Here is a 22,283-nt window from a genome sequence, read left to right as displayed (position 1 = left end):
CTTTGAAGCTTGGTGACTGGTCTGAGGGTGACATTGCTGATTATCTGAACTCTGAAAACTCACACTTGATCCTCAGTCACACCCTAGTTACTTGCGCGCAAAGAGAACAGTCTGGCCCCTATCACCATACTGTTCTGGAGTTTGAACAAAGGAATGACGTTCTTATACAGAATTGACTCGCAGTTACGGATATTGACCAATGGGTAAACTGTGTGTGTTTAAATTTCTTATTTGCATAATCCATCATCAATCACAATGTGGTAGTACAGGTGTTAATAGGCAATAGAATCAACATGTTAAAGGCCAAAAATACTTCAGAAATAGTAAAGTAACTGACCAATAGTAAATGTCACCCTTGAATCCTACATTTGCATCCTTACCTGGTCTCCATACGCCAAATGGCTCCGATCCCCTATTTACAAATAGAAGCTATGCTCCTCAAAACCTTTCTTGCCTGGGCTGACTGCACATTCTCTGTAGATTGTCCTTATTTGGACATGGTAGACTTTGCCTGGACACTGTAGACCCTATAGACTTGCTTGAGCTGGCTGCGCTCCCTCCACGGACTGCACGCTCTCTGTTCACACCCTACAGAGGCTATCCCAGCCTGGATACTGTAGACACTGTAGACTTGCCCGGGCTGAGCGCATGCTTCTGGTGGACTGCACACTCTCTCTCTGGTGGCTGAGCACACTGTATGTAGATTATCCTTGCCTGGATAGTTTTGCTGTAACCTCCACAAGGCGATGTTGTTGTACGCTGAGCTGTAATTGATAAACGGCATCCTTAGACCATATGACCATAAGACACAGGAGCAGAATTAGGCAGTTCGGCCCATCAAATCTGCTCTGCCATTCCATCATGGCTAATTTATTATCCTTTTCAACCCCATTTTTCTGGTTCTGTCCATACCCTTTGATGCCCTTATTAATCAAGAGCCTATCAAACTCCACCTTAATTATACATAATGTCTTGGCCTCCACAGCCATGACAATGAACTTCACAGATTCACCATCCTCTGGAAAAAAAAAATTCCTCAGCTCTATTTTGATTGGGCATCCCTCAATCCTGAGGCTGTGCTCTCTGGTCCTTGACTCCCCCACTGTTAGAGACATTGTCTTTCCAATCACTTTATTCAAACCTTTCAATATTCAATAGGTTGTAATGAGGTTTCCCCCTCATTCCTCTAAACTCCAGTGGGTGTGGGCCCAGAACTAACTTTCATTCCTGGGATTATTCTCGTGAACCTCCTCTGGACCTTTTCCAAAGCTAGCACATCCTTTCTTGGATAAGGGTCCCAAAACTGCTCACAATACTCCAAGTGCAGTCTGACCAATGCTTTATGAAGCCTCAGCATTATATCCTTGCTAATGTTTTCTAGTCCTTTAGGGTTATTGAACTGCAAAGCACCATGTAGTATGTAAAAGGTGAATTGAGCAGATGTGTGGAGTGACACTGGGTTGACTTTGTCTTTTCAGCTCTCAAGAATGGAAGCAGGTCAGCAAGGGAGAACGGGAGGCCATGGGGGTAACCGTGCGAGACGATGGCGAGTTCTGGTGAGTCCCTGAAGGTGTGCTTTGTTGTCCTTCAACATCTGCTGTGGGCCAAGGGCTGAGGAGCATTATTATGATTATGAGGACACTCAGTCCCCTTTTATTGTCATTTAGTAATGTATGCATTAAGAAATGATAAAATGTTTTTCCAGAATGATATCACGAAAACACATGACAAACCGACTTAAAAACTAACAAAAACCACATAATTATAACATATAGTTACAACAGTGCAAAGCAATACCGTAATTTGATAAGAACAGACCATGGCACAGTAAAAGTCTCAAAGTCTCTCGAAAGTCCCATCATCTCACACAGATGGTAAACCTCCCAGCACCGCCAACTTGCTGGTTCAGCATCCCGGAAGCATCTGACCACAGTCCGACTCTGAGTCCGTCCGCAAAACTCCGAGCCTTCGACCGCCTCTTCGACACCGAGCACCGAGCGCCATCTCTGCCGAGCGCTTCAAACCCGGCAACAGGCGATACGCAAAGCCGAGGATTTGGGGACTTTGTCTCCGGAGATTCTCGATCGCACAGTAGCAGCAGCAGTGAAGCGGGCATTTCAGAAGTTACTCCAGATGTTCCTCTGCGCTTCTCACAGCTGTCTCCATCAAATCCGGATTGTGCACGGCCCCTAGTTACACATAATCGATATTCATTCGGAACGGCCATGCGTGCTGCATCCTTCATAATGCATGTCTCCGTCAACATACCTTTCAAAGGTTCTTAATACACCTGCTTCAAACAATTCCTCAGCAGCTCATTCCACCTCAAACAAGAGAAAATCTGCAAATGCTGGAAATCCAAGCACCACACACAAATTGCTGGAGCAACTCAGCAAGCCAGGCAGCATCTGTGGAAAAGAGTAGTCCATGTTTCGGGCCGAGACCCTTCATCAGTTATGAAGGCCCGAACCATTTACTGTACTCTTTTCCACAGATGCTGCCTGGCCTGCTGAGTGCCTCCAGTATTTTGTGTGTGTAGCTCATTCCATCTACTAACCACCATCTGTGTGGAGAAAGTTGCCTTCAGATTCCTATAAGTCTCACTCCTTCCACCTTGCTCGGCTTGAATCCCCAACACTGGGAAAAAGATGGTGCACATTCACCCGTGGGTGGCAGGTTGGAGATACATCACTACCAAAAGGGGTGTAGGGTGCTCCTTCCCTCCTCTGGCCTGCAGGTCACCCTTGGGCAAGATGTGGCACCTGCTTAGCCCCTCGATCAGGGTCACGTGAAGCCATGGGAGCAGGTGGTGATGGTCATATGAGCAGCTGATGCCTATCAAAGGTCCTGGTTCTGTGCTCTATTTTAAATCTCATTTGTAGTCTTTCCAGCTCAATGGAATCTATAGCAGGGCAACCAAAACCGAACATGATATTCCAAATGCAGTCTCACCAATGCCTTGAGCAGCTGCATATAACATCCCAACTTCTGTAGTCCACGCCCTGACTGATGAAGGCCACATGCATAAGCCTTCATGGCCCTGTCTACTATCTGTGATGACACTCTCAATGAGGGGCAGGGGAGATGAAAAGAAAGTAGGATGAGGATAAGAGAGATGGAGCCTTGAACCTTCCATTACTGCAACCAGTGAGTAGGGATCCTTGGAGTGAGTTTGATGTATGGATATACTGGCTTTGGAGATGGTGCAGAGTAGGTTCACCAGACTGATTCCAGAGAAAAGGGAGTTGGCCTATGAGGAGAGTTTGACTATACTCATTGAAATTCAGAAGAATGAGAGGGGATCTTGTAGACATATATAAAATCATAAAAGTGATAGGTAAGATTTTGCTCCTATGTCTTGTGGTCTAGCTGGTGGGTATTGTTGTGGGAAGGATATGCAAACTCCTCATGGACAGTAACAAATGGTAAGATCGAACCTGGGTCCTGTTGTTAGAATTGGGTCCTTGACACCTCGATTCAATAAGGTCTGACCAGTGTTTGCCTGTGTTTCAGGATGTCATTCGATGATTTCTGCAAGCACTTCACCGACCTGGTGGTCTGCCGTGTTCTGAATACCTCCTTCTTCAGCTTCCACAAGACCTGGGAGGAGGCCATGGTCAAGGGTGCCTGGACCAGACATGAAGACCCCTTGTTAAACCGTGCTGGAGGCTGCATCAATAACCGAGACACCTTCCTTCAGAACCCCCAGGTGAGGTCAAAAGCATCACACTCCTGTTTACTTTGACGAGCAAGGAGATCAGTAAAACCTTTGCACAGTCTGTTGAAAAGGACAGTTCGATTCGACTTCCTATTCCCATTCAGACATGTCAGTGTATGGCTTCCTCTACTGCCATAATGAGGCCAAACATAGGCTGGAGGAACAACACCTCATGTTGTGTCTTGGTTGTCTCCAATCTGACGGCATGAACATCAATTTCTCTAACCTCCAGCAATTTTTCCCTTTTCCCGTTCTCTCTTTCTCCATTCCCCATTCTGGCTCCTTCTTTACTCCTTTTTTCCTCCTCACCCACCTATCACCTCCCTCTGGTGCTCCTCCTCCTTCCCTTTCTCCCATGGTCCACTCTCATCTCCTATCAGATTCCTCCTCCTCTTTCAGTCCTTTACCTCTTTCACCTATCGCCTCCCTGCTTCTCACTTCATCCTCCCCCCCCTTCTCCACCCACCCAACTCCCCCTCACCTGGTCTCACCTACTACCTTTTCCCTCTTCATCCCTCCCTCCATACAACTTCTTATGTTAGCTTCAGCCCCCTTCCTTTCCAGTCCTGATCAGGGGCCTTGACCTGAAACATCAGCTCTTTATTCCTCCCCATTGACGCTGCCTGACCTGCTGGAGGAACTCAGCACTTTGTGTGTGATAAATAAATATTGTTTTTTGAGCAATATATAGAGGTGCCTACGAGAGAGGATGCAACACTTGATCTCCTATTAGGGAACCAGACAGGTCAGGTGACAGAAATACGTGTAGGCGAACATTTTGGGTCCAGTGACCGTAATGTCATTAGACCTGACGAAGGGTCGTTAGTCCTGATGAAGGGTCTCGGCCTGAAACGTCGACTGCACCTCTCCCTACAGATGCTGCCTGGCCTGCTGCGTTCACCAGCAACTTTGATGTGTGTTGCTTGAATTTCCAGCATCTGCAGAATTCCTGTTGTTATAATGTCATTAGTCTCAAGTTAATTATCGATAAGGATAGGTCTGGTCCTTGAGTTGAGGTTCTAAATTGGAGAAGGGCCAATTTTGTGGAAATGAGAAAGGATCTAGGGAAAGTGGATTGGGATAAGTTGTTTTCTGGCAAGGATGTGTTCAGTATGGGGAAGGCCTTCAAAGGCAAAATTTTGAGAGTGCTGAGTTTGCATGTTCCTGCCAGGATTAAAGGCAAAGTTAACAGGCATAGGGAACCTTGGTTTTCAAGGGATATTGGCAATCTGGTTAAGAAAAAGAGAGAGGTGTATAGCAGATATAGGCAACAAGGAACAAATGAGGTACTTGAAGAGTATAGAAAATGTAAGAAAATACTAAAGAAGGAAATCAGCAAGGCAAAAAGAAGACATGAGGTTGCTTTGGCAGATAATGTGAAGGTAAACCCGAAGGGTTTCTACAAGTATAGTAAGAGTAAAAGGATAGTAAGGGACAGAATTGGTCCCCTAGAAGATCAGAGGGGTCGTCTATGTGTAGAGCCTCATGAGATGGGGAGATCTTAAACAGTTTTTTTTGCATCAGTGTTTACTCAGGAAACTGGCATAGCGTATATGGAAGGAAGGGAAACAAGCAGTAGTGTCATGGAACATATAGAGATTAAAGAGGAGGAGGTGCTTGCTGCCTTACAGCGAATAAAGGTAGATAAATCCCCTGGGCCTGACATGATATTTCCTTGGACCTTGAGAGAGACTAGTGTAGAAATTGCATGGGCCCTGGCAGAAATATTTAAAATGTCCTTAGCCACGAGTATGGTGCCGGAGGATTGGAGGGTAGCTCATGTTGTTCCGTTGTTTAAAAAAGGCTCCAGGTAATTATAGGTCGGTGAGCCTGACATCAGTAATAGGTAAATTATTGGAAGGTGTTCTGAGAGATCGGATATACAAGTATTTGGACAGCCAAGGGCTGATTAAGGATAGTCAGCATGGCTTTGTGCATGGTAGATCGTGTTTAAAGAATCTTGTAGAGTTTTTTGAGGAGGTTACCAAGAAAGTAGATGAAGGAAAGGCTGTGGATGTTGTCTACATGGACTTTGGTAAGGCCTTTGACAAGGTCCCACATGGGAGGTTAGTTCAGAAGGTTCAGACACTAGGTGTCCATGGAGAGGTTGTAAACTGGATTCGAAATTGGCTGTGTGGGAGAAGACAGAGAGTGGTAGTGGATGATTGCTTCTCAGACTGGAGGCCTGTGACTAGTGGTGTGCCTCAGGGATCTGTGCTGGGACCATTGCTGTTTGTTGTTTATATCAATGATCTAGATGATAATGTGGTAAGTTGGATCAGCAAGTTTGCTGATGACACTAAGATTGGAGGCGTTGTTGACAGTGAGGAAGGCTTTCAAAGCTTGCAGAGGGATCTGGACCAACTGGAAAAATGGGCCAGAAAATGGCAGATGGAACTTAATGCAGACAAGTGTTGCGTTTTGAAAGGCAAATCAAGGTAGGATATACACAGTAAATGGTAGGGCACTGAGGAGTGAGGAGGAACAAAGAGATCTGGGAGCTCAGATACATAATTCCCTGAAAGTAGCGTCACAGGTAGACAGGGTTGTAAAGAAGGCTTTTGGCATCCTGGCATTCATAAATCAAAGTATAGGAGTTCGGATGTTATGGTGAGGTTGTATAAGACATTGGTGAGGCCAAATTTAGGGTATTGTGTGCAGTTCTGGTCACCTAACTATAGGAAGGATATCAGTAAGATTGAAAGAGCGCAGAGAGGATTTACTAGGATGTTGCCGGGTCTTCAGGAGTTGAGTTACAGGGAAAGATTGAACAGGTTAGGATTTTATTCCTTGGAGCGTAGAAGAATGAGGGGGGATTTGATAGAGGTTTACAAAATTATGAGGGGTATAGACAGAGTAAATGTGAATAGGTTCTTTCCACTTAGATTAGGAGAGATAAATACGGGAGGACGTGGCTTTAGGATGAAAGGGGAAAAGTTTAGGGGGAACTTCACTCGGAGAGTGGTGGGAGTGTGGAATGAGCTGCCATCTGACGTAGTAACTGCGGGCTCACTTCTAAGTTTTAAGAATAAATTGGATAGATACATGGATGGGAGAGGTCTGGAGGGTTATGGACTGGATGCAGGTCAATGGGACTAGCGGAATAAAGTTTTGGCACAGACTAGAAGGGCCGAATGGCCTGTTTTCTGTGCTGTAGTGTTCTATGGTTCAATAATTGAATTCCTTCATGACCTCGGTAAAACAAATTCTGTCTCCTTGTTCACTGTCCCAAGAAGGAGACTGAGGTCACAGTGAGTTTATGTGACTGGACAATATTCAGAGGAATTGTTTGATCAGAAAGGGTGACTTTAAATCCCAACACAGTTAGTTTAAGTAAGGAGATACTGTCAATCTGGAATTACTGATTGTTTACCTGAAAGAGAGGCTCTCTGATTAACATGATTAACCTGGTTAACATGAATTGGAATCAGGTTTAGTAACACTGGCATATGTCCTGAAATCTGTTGTTTTGTGGCAGCAGTCCATTGCAATGCACACATAAAAAACTGCAAACGCAAGAGATTCTGCAGATGCTGGAAATCCAAAGCATCACACACAAAATGCTGGGGAAACTCAGCCGGTCAGGCAGCATATATGGAAATGAATAAACAGTCGATGTTTTGAGCCAAGACCCTTCTTCGGGACTGAAAAGGAAAGAGGAAGATGCCAGAAGTAAAAGGTGAGGGAGGGGAAAGAGGCCTATCTGGAGGGTGTTAAGTGAAAAGTAAAAGGCTGGGGAAAAGACCCATTGTCCCTTGGAGGGTCAGATACCCTGAGCCAATAGGCTGGTCCTGGATTTATTTCATAATTTACTGGCATAATTTACATATTACTATTTAACTATTTATGGTTTTATTACTATTTATTATTTATGGCAACTATAACGAAAACCAATTTCCCCTGGGATCAATGAAGTATGACTGTGACTAAAAAAAAATCTGATCAGAGAGGAGGGAAAACATAGAAAGGGACTGAGGAGGGGCACTGGAGGAGTTGATAACCGGGTGAGGAGGAGAAGTCAGAGGCCAGAGTGGGGAATAGAAGAACAGAGAAGGGGCAGGAAAGAGGAAGAGAATTAAATAAGTAGTGCAAAAATAAAACCAAAAAAAAAGTGTTCATGGGTTCATTGTCCGTTCAGAAATCTGATGACGTAGGGGAAGAAGCTATTCCTAAAAGGTTGAGTGTGTATCTTCAGGCTCCTGTACCACCTCTCTGATGGTCACAATGAGAAGAGGGCATGAGACAATGCTTTGGTTGAGGCACAAGAGACTGCAGATGCTGGAATCCGGAGCAATACACAAAAAGCTGGAGGAACTCTCCCTGCTGAGATCCGAGACGCTCGGCTGTATCCAGCAGATGTGTAGTAGATGAGACAGTGGCTCATTCCCACTTTATCATGGTCAGTAAATGAGATTAATTTCCAAAAATGAGGATTGGGGGAGAAAGAAATTCTTGTTCAAGTGAAACACATCATGGATATTGGGGTAAAATGAGCAAGGATTCTGAACAGTCCCATGGAGTAGGTTCAGGAACTGTTATTACTCTTAACCGTCAGGCTACTGAACCAGCGTGGATATTTTTCCTCACACCTACACTGTACTGATCACTGAACACAACCTCTGGACTCACTTTCAGAACTCTGCAATTCCTCAGCTCGTCAGGGTCCTCTGTCCTGGACCAATAGAAGATTGATTGACCCTGCAGCTTCCAACTTCACCAAACGGTTTCATATGTCTCTTAGATGAAGAATGATATCTTTGGAACTCTGTTGCTGTTCTTGTAGCTCTGGGTTTTTACAAGATGGGGTTGCCCCCCTCCTGCTTTTGCAGACAGGCTTGGGACCATCCAGGGCAGAGTTTTACAGCTCAGGTTCCTAGTATTATTTACTCACTTTGTATTTGGACAGTTTGTCTTTGGTCGCTTGCCTGTTTTTGTGTGCAGTGTTTCATAGATTTTATTGTATTTCTTTGTTCTACTGTGAATGTCTTTTTTTTAAAGATAAGGAATCTCGGGGTAGTACTTGGAAAGTGAATCTCAGGGTCGTATTTGGTGACATTTACGTACTTCGATAATAAATTTACTTTGAAATTTGAACTTTGAATAGAGGAGGACGACTGAAAGTGGAAAGTCGAATGAAAGTGGAAGAAGTTTTACTCTGTATCTTTTCCTCTTTCGCCCATCCTCATATTGGTTCACCATTGTGTGTAGTGTTAGCTGTTCCGTGCTGTGACAATTACATTATCATGCTGTGTAGAGTTGATGTTCTATGTTGCAGGAAAAATCATTGCTGATACTACCCACCCTGCAAGCTGCCTTTTCCAAAAGCTCCCCTTCTGGAAAGCACGATAGGGCTATTAAAACAAAAAAATTCTAGACAGCGCCCCATAACCCCCTCTATTTGTTACCTTAGTCACTGCAGTGTAAACACTTTAAACCATTTTTTATAATGCTGTTTGCATTGTAAATACATGCTGATATTTATTTAGTAATATATACAGTATTTTATTTTGTATCGATCCTTTAACCACTAGCTGTTCGCATTGTAAGTACATGCTGATATTTAGTAATGCGTATTTTATTTTGAATTCATCCTTTAACCACTAACTTTATTAATATTTTTGTCGAATGCTGTTTTTGTTGCATGCTGCACCCTGATTAACGCACCACAGCAAACTCCTAATACATGTAAATGAATATTGCGAATAAATTCGATGCTTAATCCTTGCAATTATTACAGTGAATTAGTGTGTAGTGTTAGCTTCTGTATGGTGATGATAAGTTTAGTTTGATCGGGTATATTGTTAGCTGTTCTACACTGAGCGGCCACTTTGTTAGATACCTCCTGTACCTAGTAAGGTGGTCACCGAGTGAACTTCATGGTCTTCTGCTGCCTTACACCATCCACTTCAAGGATCGACATGCTGTGTATTCAAGGATGCTTTTTTGCACACCACTGTTGTGACACAACAGGAATTCTGCAGATGCTGTAAATTTAAGCAACACACATCAAAGTTGCTGGTGAACGCAGCAGGCCAGGCAGGTGTCTAACAACACCTTATATTCCGTCTGGGTAGCCTCCAACCTGATGGCATGAACATCGACTTCTCTAACTTCCACTAATGCCCCACCTTCCCCTCATACCCCATCTGTTACTTATTTTTATACACACACTCTTTCTCTCACTCTCCTTTTTCTCCCTCTGTCCCTCTGAATATACCCCTTGCCCATCCTCTGGGTTCCCCCCCCCCTTGTCTTTCTCCCCGGACCTCCTGTCCCATGATCCTCTCATATCCCTTTTGCCAATCACATGTCCAGCTCTTGGCTCCATCCCTCCCCCTCCTGTCTTCTCCTATCATTTTGGATCTCCCCCTCCCCCTCCCACTTTCAAATCTCTTACTCACTCTCCCTTCAGTTAGTCCTGACGAAGGGTCTCGGCCTGAAACGCCGACTGCACCTCTTCCTAGAGATGCTGCCTGGACTGTTGTAACACGTTGTCTTTTGGGTTACTGTCACCTTCCTGTCAGCTTGAACCAGTCTGACCATTCTCCTCTGACCTCTCTCATTAACAAGGTATTATCACACACAGACTTACTACTCACTGGATGTTTTTGTTTTGAGCGGCATCCTGCAGTACGTGAAAACCCTAGGAGGTCAGCAGCTTCCGAGATACTGCTTCCAGGAATTAAAGGGTTATCACATGAGCAGCAGTTGAAGGCTGTGGGCCTTCACTCGGTGGAATTTAGAAGAATGAGGGGAGGGACCTCATTGAAACCTATCGAAAGTTGAAAGGCCTCGATAGAGTGGATGTGAAAAAGATGTTTCTTTTGGTGAGACAGACTAGGACCAGGGGGCATAGCCTCAAAATAATGGGGTATCTGTTTAGAACAGAGATGAGGAATTTCTTTAGCTGGGCGGTGAATCTGTGGAATTCATTGCCACAGGCAACTGTGGAGGCTAGGTCACTGAGTGCATTTAAGCCGGAGGTTGGTAGGTTTGTGATTAGTCAGGGTTTGGAAGGCTATGGGGAGAATGAGGTTAAGAGGGAAACAGGTCAGCCATGATGAAATGGCGGAGCAGACTTGATGGGTCAAATGGCACCCACTATCGTTCCACGGTCAAAGTCACTTGGATCGCATTTCTTCCCCATTCTGGTGTTTACTCTGAACCTCTTGACCGTGTCTGCATGCTTTTATACATTGTGTTGCTGCCACATGATTGGCTGATTAGATATTTGCATTAACGACCAGGTGTACCTAATAAAGTGCACATTATAATGATTACAGTAGTGTAGTAGAGTAACACAAGGTGAATCAGAATCAGGATTTTTATCACCAACGTATGTTACAAAATTTGTTTGTTTATATCTGTGGAATGCTCTCCCTCAGAAGGCAGTGGAGGCTAATTCTCCGGATGCTTTCAAGAAAGAGTTTGATAGAGCTCTTAAAGATAGCGGAGTCAAACGATATGGGGAGAAGGCAGGAAAAAGGGTGCTGATTGTGGATGATCAGCCATGATCACAGTGAATGGCGGTGCTGGCTAGTAGGGCCGAATGGCCTACTCCTGCACCTATTGTCTATTTATTTATCTAATGGTGCAGCGTGGAATAGGCCCTTCCAGCCTAATGAGCCGTACTGCCCAGCAACCCATCTATTTAACCCTAGCCTAATCACAGGACAATGTACAATAACCAATTAACCTACTAACCGGTATGCCTTTGGTCTGTGGGAGGAAATCGGAGGACCCGGAGATGTAAACAAGCAAATTTTGTGACACACTTTGGTAATAATAAATCCACACTCATGGGAAGGAGGAACAAACTTCTTACAGACAGCATCAGAATTGAGTTCCGAACTCTGATGCCCTGAGCTGCAATAGTGTCGTGCTAACCTACCGCACTACCACGCCTTTGTTTTGTGGCAGCAGTACAGCACGCTGCAAAACGTTCAGGGTGGGAGGGGGAAGATACTGAAAGTTTCAATAAGAAAAATATTTTTAAAAAATAAATCTTCATCACCATCATCATTATGAGCCATGTCGTATGCCGTGGCAATTGTGATGTTCAACCAAGATTGTTCTTGATAAATTTTTCTACAGAATTGGTCTGCCCTTGCTGTCTTCTGGGCAGTGCCTTTACAAGATGGGTCACCCCCAGCCATTATCAATAATCTTCAGAGATTGTCTGCCTGGTGTCAGTGGTCGCTTAACTAGGACTTGTGATATGCGCCAGCTGCTCATAAGACCGTCCACCACCTGCTCCCATGGTTTCACCTGACCCTGATCATGGGGCTAAGCAGGTGCTACACCTTGCCCAAGGGTGACCTGCAGCCTAGCGGAGGGAAGGAGTGCCTTAACCTCCTTTGGTAGAGATGCATCTCCGCCCTGCCACCAGCAATGCCAGCACTGCACCACTGTAATAAGATCACAAGATCATAAAACATAGGAACAGAATTAGGCCTTTTGAGTCTGCTCCAACTGCCATTCCACCAAAACTGATTTACCCATCGCTCTCAACCCCGTTCTCCTGCCTTCCCACCGTAACCATCCGATCAAGGACCGATCAACCTCTGCTTTAAGTATGCAGATTATGCAGAATAGACAGCAAAGTAGTAAGATAGTGTTCATGGGAATCAGAATCGAGCTTATTAGCACTGACATATGTCTGGAAATTTGTTGTCTTGCAGCAGCAGTACAGTGTAAAAAATTTACGGTAAGTTGCAATAAGAACTAGATAGTGCAAAAAGAGACCAAAATAGTGTTCATGGGTCGTGGACCGTTCAAATCTGATGGTGGAGGCAAAGGTGATAGTGTGTGGGCAGGTGACGGTGAGGATCATTCAACATGGAGGAACTCAGTGGGTCAGCCAGCATCCATGGAGGGAAATGAACCGACGACATCTTAGACCTAAACCCTTCATCTAGACTGAAAGATGGAGGGGAGAAGGCTGGTATAAAAAGTTGGGCAGAAAGGGTGGATAAAGGGCTGGCAGGCGACAGGTGGATCCAGGTGAGGGAGGTGATGATAGGCAAGTGGAGGAAGGGAAAGTAGATAGAACATAGAACATAGAATAGTACAATACAGTATAGGCCCTTCGGCCCACAATGTTGTGCTGACCCTCAAACCCTGCCTCCCATATAAACCCCCACCTTAAATTCCTCCATGTACCTGTCTAGTAGTCTCTTAAACTTCACTAGTGTATCTGCCTCCACCACTGACTCAGGCAGTGCATTCCACGCACCAACCACTCTCTGAGTAAAAAACCTTCCTCTAATATCCCCCTTGAACTTCCCACCCCTTACCTTAAAGCCATGTCCTCTTGTACTGAGCAGTGGTGCCCTGGGGAAGGGGCGCTGGCTATCCACTCTATCTATTCCTCTTAATATCTTGTATACCTCTGTCATGTCTGTAGTAGTGACAGAAACTGGGAGGTGAAAGGCGGAGGTGACAAAGGGCTGCAGATGGTGGATTCTGATTGGAGAGGAAGGCCGAACATGGAATCAAGTGAGGAGTATGGGGTGGTTAGGTGGGAAGAGGAGGGGGATGGGAATCTGTGGAAGGTGTGTGTGGGTGATAAGCAGAGGGAGTAGAGGGGGATGGAGTTATATTCTATATAACATTAATGATAGTGGTATAACATTAATGATAGTGGTATGGTATTGGTGTTTTATATTGCAATGGTTATAGTTATGTAGTGTTGGGGTTCTGTACTTTGATTATTATTGCAGGGGAACTTACTGAAACCTACGAAATATTGAAAGGCCTTGATGGAGTGGACGTGGAGAGGATATTTCCTATAGTGGGGGAGTCTAAGTTCAGAGGGCACAGCCTCAGAATCGAAGGATGTTCCTTTAGAACAGAGTTGAAGAGCAATTTCCTGCAGGGGTTCCCAACCTGGGGTCCATGGACCCCTTGCTTAACGGTATTGGTTCATGGCATAAGAAAGTTTGGGAACCCCTGCTAGAGAGTGGTGAATTTGTGGAATTCGTTGCCACAGACAGCTGCGAAGGCTGAATCATTTGCTATATTTAAAGGTTGATAAGTTCTTGATCAGTAAGGGCATCGATGGTTATGGTGGGAGGACAGGAGAACGGGGTTGAGAGGGATGTTTAAATCAGTCGTGATGGAACGGCAGAGCAGACTCAAAAGGGTTAATTCTGTTCCTATGTCTTATCATCTTATGATCTTGTTACAGTGGTGTAGTGCAGGTGTTGCTGGTAGTAGGCTGGAGATATGTCTCTACCAAAGGAGGAGTAAGGCACTCCTTCCCTCCGCTAGCCTGAGGGTCACTCTTGGGCAATTTGTAGCACCAGTTTAGCACCCCCCCCCACCAAATCAGGGTCACGTGAAGCCACGGGAGCAGGTGGTGGATGGTCGTATGAGCAGCTGATGCAGATCACAAGTCTTGGTGATATAACACAGACGCCAGAGAGAATATCTCTGAAGAGTATTGATAAAAGTATTGTGGCGGGAGGAGAAGATGGCTGCGCAACGCAGCGCACGCAGCTCTCCGGTGAAATGATATCGTATTTGTAAGTAGGATGCCGTGCACAATTCTGATTTGATGGAGACAGCCGTAAGAGCACCGAGGAGCATCTGGAGTAATTTCTGAAATGCCCGGTTCGCTGCCGCTGCTATTGTGTGATCGAGAATCTCCGGAGGGAAGGCCCCAAAATCCCCGGCTTTGCCTTCTGCTGGCGACTGAGGCTGGGGTCAAAGCGTTCGGCAGAGATGGTGCTCAGTGTCGGAGGGCTGGTCAGAGGCTCGAAGTTTTCGGACGACTCAGAGTCGGACTGTGGTCGGGCATAGCAGGGAGAGTTTTCTTCCTTCTCCCGTCTGCGTGAGATGTGGGACTTTCGAGAGACTTTGAAGTTATTACCGTGCACACGGCCTGTTCTTCATCAAGTTATGGTATTGCTTACACTGTTGTAACTATATGTTATAATTATGTGGTTTTTGTCTGTTTTTCAGTCTTGGTCTGTCCTGTGTTTCTGTGATGTCACACCGGAGGAATATTATATCATTTCTTAATGCACGCATTACTAAATGACAATAAAAGAGGACTGCATGTCCTCATAATCTAATCTAATCTAATCTAATGGCTGAGGTCACTCGTTTTGTAAAGACACTGCCCAGAAGAAAGCAATGGCAAACCACTTCTGTAGAAAAATTTGCCAAGGACGATCATGGTCAAGGAAAGAGAAAAGAATAAGAACAACAGCTGAAGGTGGGGGGGGGGGTCTTCCCCACAGGCAAAGACAGATGGAAGACCATGATCGCTCACATCATATGATACAGGACATAATGATGGTGATGATGATATAGTGCTGTTGTCCTGTACTGTAATAAATACAGTTGTACACCATTCACCAAGCTGTGAAAGGTTAATGTCTTCTCTTGGTTTTAACCCCTGCAGTACATATTTGACGTCAAGAAAGACATGGACGAGGTGCTGATGAGCTTGCAGCAGAAGGACATCCGTTACACTCGGCAACAGGGCAAGGGTGAGAAGCTGTCCATGGGCTTTGAGGTCTACAGGGTAAGTGGCCCATCGTGAAGACCAGGCATGGAACATGTCCCTCGGGTAATGACATCATCTGGAGTGCAGGCAGGATGCAAGCTGGTGGGTTGGAAACCCATTGGTATACACTGGCTTAGAGTGAACTGGTGATGAACTAGGACCTGGACTTGCAATGAGCTGGTGATGTCAACTTTTTGTCCCCCCCGCCCCCATAGATGCTGCCTGACATACTGAGATCCTCCTGCATATTGTGCGTGTTGCTCAAGATTTCCAGCATCTACAGAAAAGATTTACGAGGATGTTGCCAAGACTGAAGGGAAAAGGGTCACAGAGACACTGGATATCCTAGGACTTTAGTTCTTGGAGCATAGGAGGCTGAGGGGTGATCTTAAAGAGATGTATAAATTCATGAGGGGCAAAGATAGGGTGAATGTACTCAGTCTTTTTCCCGGGATTAGATGACGAAGAACTTGAGGGCATAAGCTCTAGGTGGAAGTGTAGAGATTTAATAGGAATGTGAGGGTCAATTTTCATTTCCCGGGGGTGGTACGGATGTAAACATGATGCTAGAGGAAGTGGTTGAAACAGGAACAAAACTGACTTTTAAAAGACAGTTGGATAAGTACACGATAAAGACAAAAGATTCTGCAGATGCTGGAAATCCAGAGCAACACACACAAAATGCTGGAGGAACTCAGCAAGTCAGGCAGCATCTATAGAGGGGAATAAACAGTCAACATTTCAGTCCTAATGAAGGGTGTCAGCTCAATATGTTGACTGTTTCTCCCTCAGAATCCCCTTAAATGTTACACTTTTCACCCTTAACCTATGACTTCTAGTTCTGGTCTCTCCTAACCGTAAAGTTCACTCTGTGATTGTGATTTGAACCCACGTATTCCATGTCCTCTGCTGGTGTTTGAGCAGATTTGGTTTCCACAGGTGGAGTTGAACCGGAACTATAGGATGCACACCATACAGCAGAAGGTGGCCAGTTCCGTCTACATCAACTCCAAGACCATCTTCCTTCGGAAGGAACTCCCCCAGGGCCGTTATGTCATCATCCCCACCACCTTCGAGCCCGGAATCACCGGGGAATTCTTGCTGAGGATCTTCACAGATGTGCCGGCAAATTTCATGTAAGATCACGAGAGTAGAACAGCTTTGGTGTAGAAGTAAAATGGCAAGGAATGCCCATCAGGTCAGGTGGCATCTTTGAACATGGAACAGTGCATCGTAGTCCAGGCCCCTCGACCCACGATGTTGTGCTGATCTTTTAACCTGCTCTGAGATCAATCGAACCCTTCTCTCCCATATATAGCCCTCCATTTTTCTATCATCCATGTGCTTACCTAAGAATCTCTTAAATCTCCTTAGTGTATTTGTCTCTACCACCAGCCCTGGCAGAGTGTTACATGCACTCACCACTCTCTGTATAAATGACCTAACTTTGACATCTCCCCAACACTTCCTTCCGGTCACCTCAAAATTATGCCCTCTTGTATTCGCCAGTTCCATCCTGGGGGAAAGTCGCTGGCTGCCCATTCTATCTGTGCCTCTCATCACATTGTACACCTCTATCAGGTCACCTCCCATCCTCCTCTAGTCCAAAGTGAAAAACTCTAGCCCACTTACCCTATATTTAACCTCTAGTCCAGGCAGTATCCTGGTACATCTTCTCTGCACCCTCTCTAAAGCTTCTACATCCTTTCCTACACTGAGGTGAACAGAGTACTCCAACCAGGGTAATTCACTTCACCCGTAAATCTGTTGGTGTGGCCTACTGAATCCGATGGCATCCTGTACAATGGTGAGACCTGATGTAGATTGGGGGACCGCTTTGGCAAGAACTTTTGCTCCATCCACAAAAAGCAGAATTTCCCGGCGGCCAACCATTTCAATTCCTATCTCCATTCCTATTCTGATATGTCAGTCCATGGCCTCTGCTTCTGTCATGATAAGGCAACTCTCAGTATGGAGGAGCAACACCTCATATTCCGTCCAGATAGCCTCCAACTGGTGGAATGAACATTGACTTCCCTCATATCTAGTCAATTTTCCCCTCTCGCCCTTCCCCCTTCTTCAGTTCCCCACTCTGGCCTTTTACCTCGACTGCCTATCAGCTCCCTTGGTGCTTCTCCTCCTTCCCTTTCTCCCATCGTCCACTCGTCTCTCCTATCAGATTCCTTCTTCTCTAGCCCTCTGTTGCCTTCTCCACCTATCACCTCCCGGCTTCTTACTTCAGCCCTACCCTCACCCACCTGGCTTGCTTCACCTATCACCTTCTAGCCTTTCCTCCTTCCCCTCTGCCACCTTCTTAATCTGGGATCTTCCCCCTTCCTTTCCATTTCTGAAAAAGGGTCTCGGCCTGAAACATTGACTGTTTATTCATTTCCATAGATGCTGCCTGACCTGCTGAGTTCTTCCAGCATTTTGGTTGTGTTACTCTGAACAGGGTTTTATAGAACTGGTACATTACCTCGTGGCTCCTGTTCTCAATCTCCCAACTAACGAAGGCCAACAACACCATACACCCCCTTAACCACTCTATCAACCTGCACTGCAACTCTGAGGGATTTGTAGACGTGGACCACAAGATCCCTCCATTGCTCTACAAATGAAGCAGATGACTCTGGAGAAAGTTTACTCATCCCCCAGCTGGGTTCCTCACACACTGACCCCATAACCCAGAGCCCTCCATCGACATTCCTGAATGATCCTCGTGGAGGCCATCCTGTCCTGAAATGAACAAGTGGTTTCTTCCTTTTCCCTCCCCTCTCTTCCATCTCCCTTCTCTACCCCTTGGCCCCTTCTCCCTGCCATTCTCCTTCCCTCTTTTCCTCTCACGTTTCCCCTCCCTCCTCTCTTTACCTCGGCCTTTGTGTCCACACCGCACCTCATGGGTAATGAGATGCTGCGTATAGGCAGCCTGATGTATGCTGGATCCTTTCTCCCCGTTGTGCACACTTCACAGTCCGGTGAAATATAGTTTAATTTATTTTGCCTCATGTTAACATTCCATCCTCCCCCTTGATGTGCAGACAACTACAGTTCAGACTGAGATTCATTTATTTATCACACATACATCTAAACATTCAGTGAAATGCGTGGTTTGCGTTTAACAGTCAATGCAACCTAATGATGCGCTGGGGGCAGCCCACAAGTGTTGCCACGCATTCTGGCACCAACACAGCATGTTCTTCAAGACAATCGATCTTAAAGGCCTTTCCTGCTTTGTGATTGTCTCCACAGGGAACTAACTCTGAATGAGCCTCCCCACACGTGTTGGTCTGGGATGTGCGGATATCCCCAGGTTGTGACTCAAGTTCATGTGATCGCTGCGAGTGGTTTGGCCCAACAGGATGGAGCGTCAGGTACCCAATGCCCGGCTAAACCTTCACCGATTGGCTGGACTTTTCCAACCATCTTGCATCAGATTGACAATCTACCGCTTTGTATTTGCTTCCAAACACTCACCCAGTAGCATAAAAGTTAGATTATTTTAGCTTTATTTGTCACATGTACATTGAAACCACAGTGAAATGCATTGTTTTTGCATTAAGGGCTGACACTGTCCGAAGATTGTGCTGAAATCAGCCGGCAAGTGTCACCATGCGTCCTGCACCAAGATAGCATGTCCACAACTCACTAACCCTAATCCGTACGTCTTTGGAATTTGTGGGAGGAACCTGGAGCACCTGGAGGAGACCCACCCAGTCATGGGGAGATCATACCAACTCCTTGTAGACAACCACAGGAAATGAAACCTGATTGCTGGCGTTGTAAAATTTTACGCTAACTGCTACGCTACAACGTTTACAAAGTTAATGATGAGAAGTTGCATTGCTTAGAATATTGCTGGTGTTGCCAAGCTGTCCAATAGGTTAATCAGGTAATGAATGAGTTTGGATAGCTGGGGCAGGAAACTATTTATGTGCTTATCCCTGTTTTCAGGTATCTAGCCATTGCTGGCAAGGTTAGCAGTCCCTGCCCATCAGGAAAAAGTTTTTCACACACAAGATAAATGGATTTATCATTGATGCATGTACAGAGATACAGTAATAGACTTGCCTTGCCTATGGTCCAGACAGATCAATTGGTTATGATGGTGCATAATGGAACATAGAAGATTAGATTATGAGAACACTCAGTCCTCTTTTATTGTCATTTAGAAATGCATACATGCATTAAGAAATAATACAATGTTTCTCCGGAGTCATATCACAGAAAACAAGACAGACCAAAGACTAACACTGACAAAACCACATAATTATAACATATAGTTACAGCAGTGCAAAGCAATACCATAATTTGATAAAGAACAAACCATAGGCACAGTAAAAAAAAGTTCTCGAAGTCCCAAGTCGATCTACTCCCGAGTCCCCGATAGCAGCGGCAAAAGGGAGAAACTCCCTGCCGTAAACCTCCAGGCACCGTCAACTTGCCGATACCTTGGAAGCAGCCGACCACAGCCAACACTGAGTCCATCCGTCCGAAAACTCCACGCTTCTGAGCAGCCTCTCCAATACAGCCTCCCGAGCACCATCCTCTGCCGAGCGTCTTCGACCTCTCCCCGGCCGCTGAAGCACGCAAAGCCGAGGATTTCGGGGCCTTCAGCTCCGGAGATTCTGGTTACCATACAGTAGCAGCGGCAGCGAAGCGGGCATTTCAGAAGTATTTCAGAAGTTTTCCAGATGTTCTGCTGTGCTGTCACGTCTTTCTCCATCAAATCAGGATTGTGCACGGTCCCCTACTTGACAAATAACAGATACTCATCACCGAAGTGGCCGCGCGCACTGTCGTTGTGGCGCCATCTTCTCCCCCCTCCCGGAGAGATTGAGGGGAGATTTGGTAGAGGTATACAAAATGATGAGGGGTATAGACGGGGTTAATGCAGACAAGTGTGAGGTGTTGCTCTACAATAGGACCAACCATGGTAGGTCTTACACAGTGAACGGTAGGGCACTGAGGAGTGTAGTAGAACAAAGGGATCTGGGTCGACAGGTCCATAATTCATTAAAAGTGGTGTCACAGGTAGATATGGTCATAAAGAAAGCTTTTGGCAAAATGGTCTTCATAAGTCAAAGTAATAAGGACAGAAGATGGATGTTATCTTGAAGTTGTATTAGATGTTTGTTTGGAGTATTGTTTGTTGTTTTGGTCACCTACCAACAGGAAAGATGTCAATAAGGTTGAAAGAATAAAGAGAAAATTTACAAGGATGTTGCTGGGTCTGGAGGATCTGAGTTATAGGGAAAGTTGAATAAGTTAAGAGTTTAATCCATAGAACATTGAAGATTGAGGGGGGATTTGATAGAAATGTACAAAATTATGAGGGATATTGATAGCGTAAGTCCAAGCAGGTGTTTTTCCATTGAGGTTGGGTGGGACTATAACCAAAGGTCTGGATTACAGGTGAACGGTGAAAAGTTGAAGGGGAACATGAGGGGAAACTTCTTTACTCAGAGGGTCAATCGTGTGGAATGAGTTATTTACACAAATGGTGCATGTGAGCTCAGTTTGAACATTTAAGAAGTCTGGATAGGTACATGGATGGTAGGGGTATGGACAGCTATGGTCCTGGTGTGGGTGGATGGGAGTAGGCAGTTTAAATGGCCCAGCATGCACTAGATGGGCCGATGGGTCTGTTTCATTACTGTATTTTTTATGACAAGGACAAACAATAACAGAATGCAGAATAAAGCGTTTACAGTTACGGGGTAAGTGCAGTGCAGGTAGACAATAAGATGCAAGGTAGATTGAGAGATCATGAATTCATCAAGTGAAGCGTTCAATGGTTTTACGACAGTCAGTAGAAGCTATCTTTAAGCCTGATGGTACCTGCTTTCAGACTTTTGTAGCTTCTGCTCAGTGGGGGAGGGGAGAAGAGCAAATGTCCAAGATGGGTGGGGTCTTTACTTATGCTGGCTGCTTTACTGAGGCAGCGAGAAGTGTGGACAGAATCGATGGCGGGGACGCTGGTTTCCGTGATTTGCTGAGCTGTGCCCACAATACGTTACCGTTTCTTGCAATCATGGGCAGAGCAGTTGTGTACCAAGCAGTGATGCATCAGGGTAGAATGCTTTCAAAGGCGGAGTGATGAAGTTCAAAACAGACATGCCAAGTTTCTTTAGCCACCTGAGGAGGTAGAGGGATTGGTGAGCTTTCTTGCCCACGACGTGGTAGCAGTGGTTACAATTCCAGGTGGCCCCTGCATTGCAGGGAGTGGATTGCAGTTCTTGAAAACACTTACTTCATGGTTTCCCATAGCAGGAAGCTACGCTATCTGCACTTGCATCAAGAAATGCAAGTTGAGAGAAAAATAAATGTTTGTTTATTCACATAAATTCTGCGAAAGTGGATCTTTCTTCTGAACCGGAGTAGGACTTTCACAGTAGGGTCCTGAGGAGTGTGGAGAACAGAGTCACCTAGAAGTGCCAGTGTATGGTGGTGAAGGAGGTTTTTGGCACACTGACCTTCATCAGCCAGAGCACGGTGTACAGAAGTTGGAATGTTACGTGGCGGTTATACAAGACATTTGTGAGGCCGCATTTAGAATATTGTGTTCAGTTTTGGTCACCCTGCTGTGGGAAAGATGCCAGTAAGCTGGAAAGAGTGGAGATGTAAGCAGGTGTTTTCCATACTCAAGAGACTGAGTTTCGGAGGCCACACAGTACAGTAGCAGTTAGCATGCCGCTTACAGCACCAGCCAGCGATCACCGATCGGGGTTCAATTCTTGCTGCTGTCTGTAAGGAGTTTGTACGTTCTCCCCATGACCGGGTGGGTTTCAGATAGATAGATAGATAGATATACTTTATTGATCCCAAGGGAAATTGGGTTTTGTTACAGCCTCACCAACCAAGAACAGAGCACAAATACAGCAATACAAAAACCACAAACGATCAAACAACAAAATGCAAACTATGCCAAGTGGAAATAAGTCCAGGACCAGCCTATTGACTCAGGGTGTCTGACCCTCCACGGGAGGAGCTGCGAAGTTCGATGGCCACAGGCAGGAACAACGTCCCATGACGCCCAGTCTTGTAGCTCAG

At 45.5% G+C, this 22,283-nt stretch overlaps 1 protein-coding gene across 3 annotated transcripts in view; it reads left to right on the top strand.

Annotated features, from left to right (window-relative positions):
* The window catches only part of capn5a (calpain 5a), a 164,730-nt gene that overhangs the window by 123,921 nt on the left and 18,526 nt on the right, over positions 1–22,283 (top strand). For all 3 annotated transcript variants that reach the window (XM_063054644.1, XM_063054645.1, XM_063054643.1), the window contains exons 7-11: positions 1,479–1,556; positions 3,514–3,709; positions 15,129–15,251; positions 16,173–16,369; positions 18,483–18,604. In XM_063054644.1, the coding sequence (XP_062910714.1) occupies positions 1,479–1,556; positions 3,514–3,709; positions 15,129–15,251; positions 16,173–16,369; positions 18,483–18,604 (716 nt within the window). The remainder of the gene's footprint in view (positions 1–1,478; positions 1,557–3,513; positions 3,710–15,128; positions 15,252–16,172; positions 16,370–18,482; positions 18,605–22,283) is intronic.

Source organism: Mobula hypostoma, chromosome 7, assembly GCF_963921235.1.
Source record: "Mobula hypostoma chromosome 7, sMobHyp1.1, whole genome shotgun sequence".
Classification (NCBI taxonomy): domain Eukaryota; kingdom Metazoa; phylum Chordata; class Chondrichthyes; order Myliobatiformes; family Myliobatidae; genus Mobula; species Mobula hypostoma.
The sequence above is the reverse complement of the archived record's forward strand: the minus strand, read 5'-3'. Positions and strand labels throughout refer to the sequence as shown.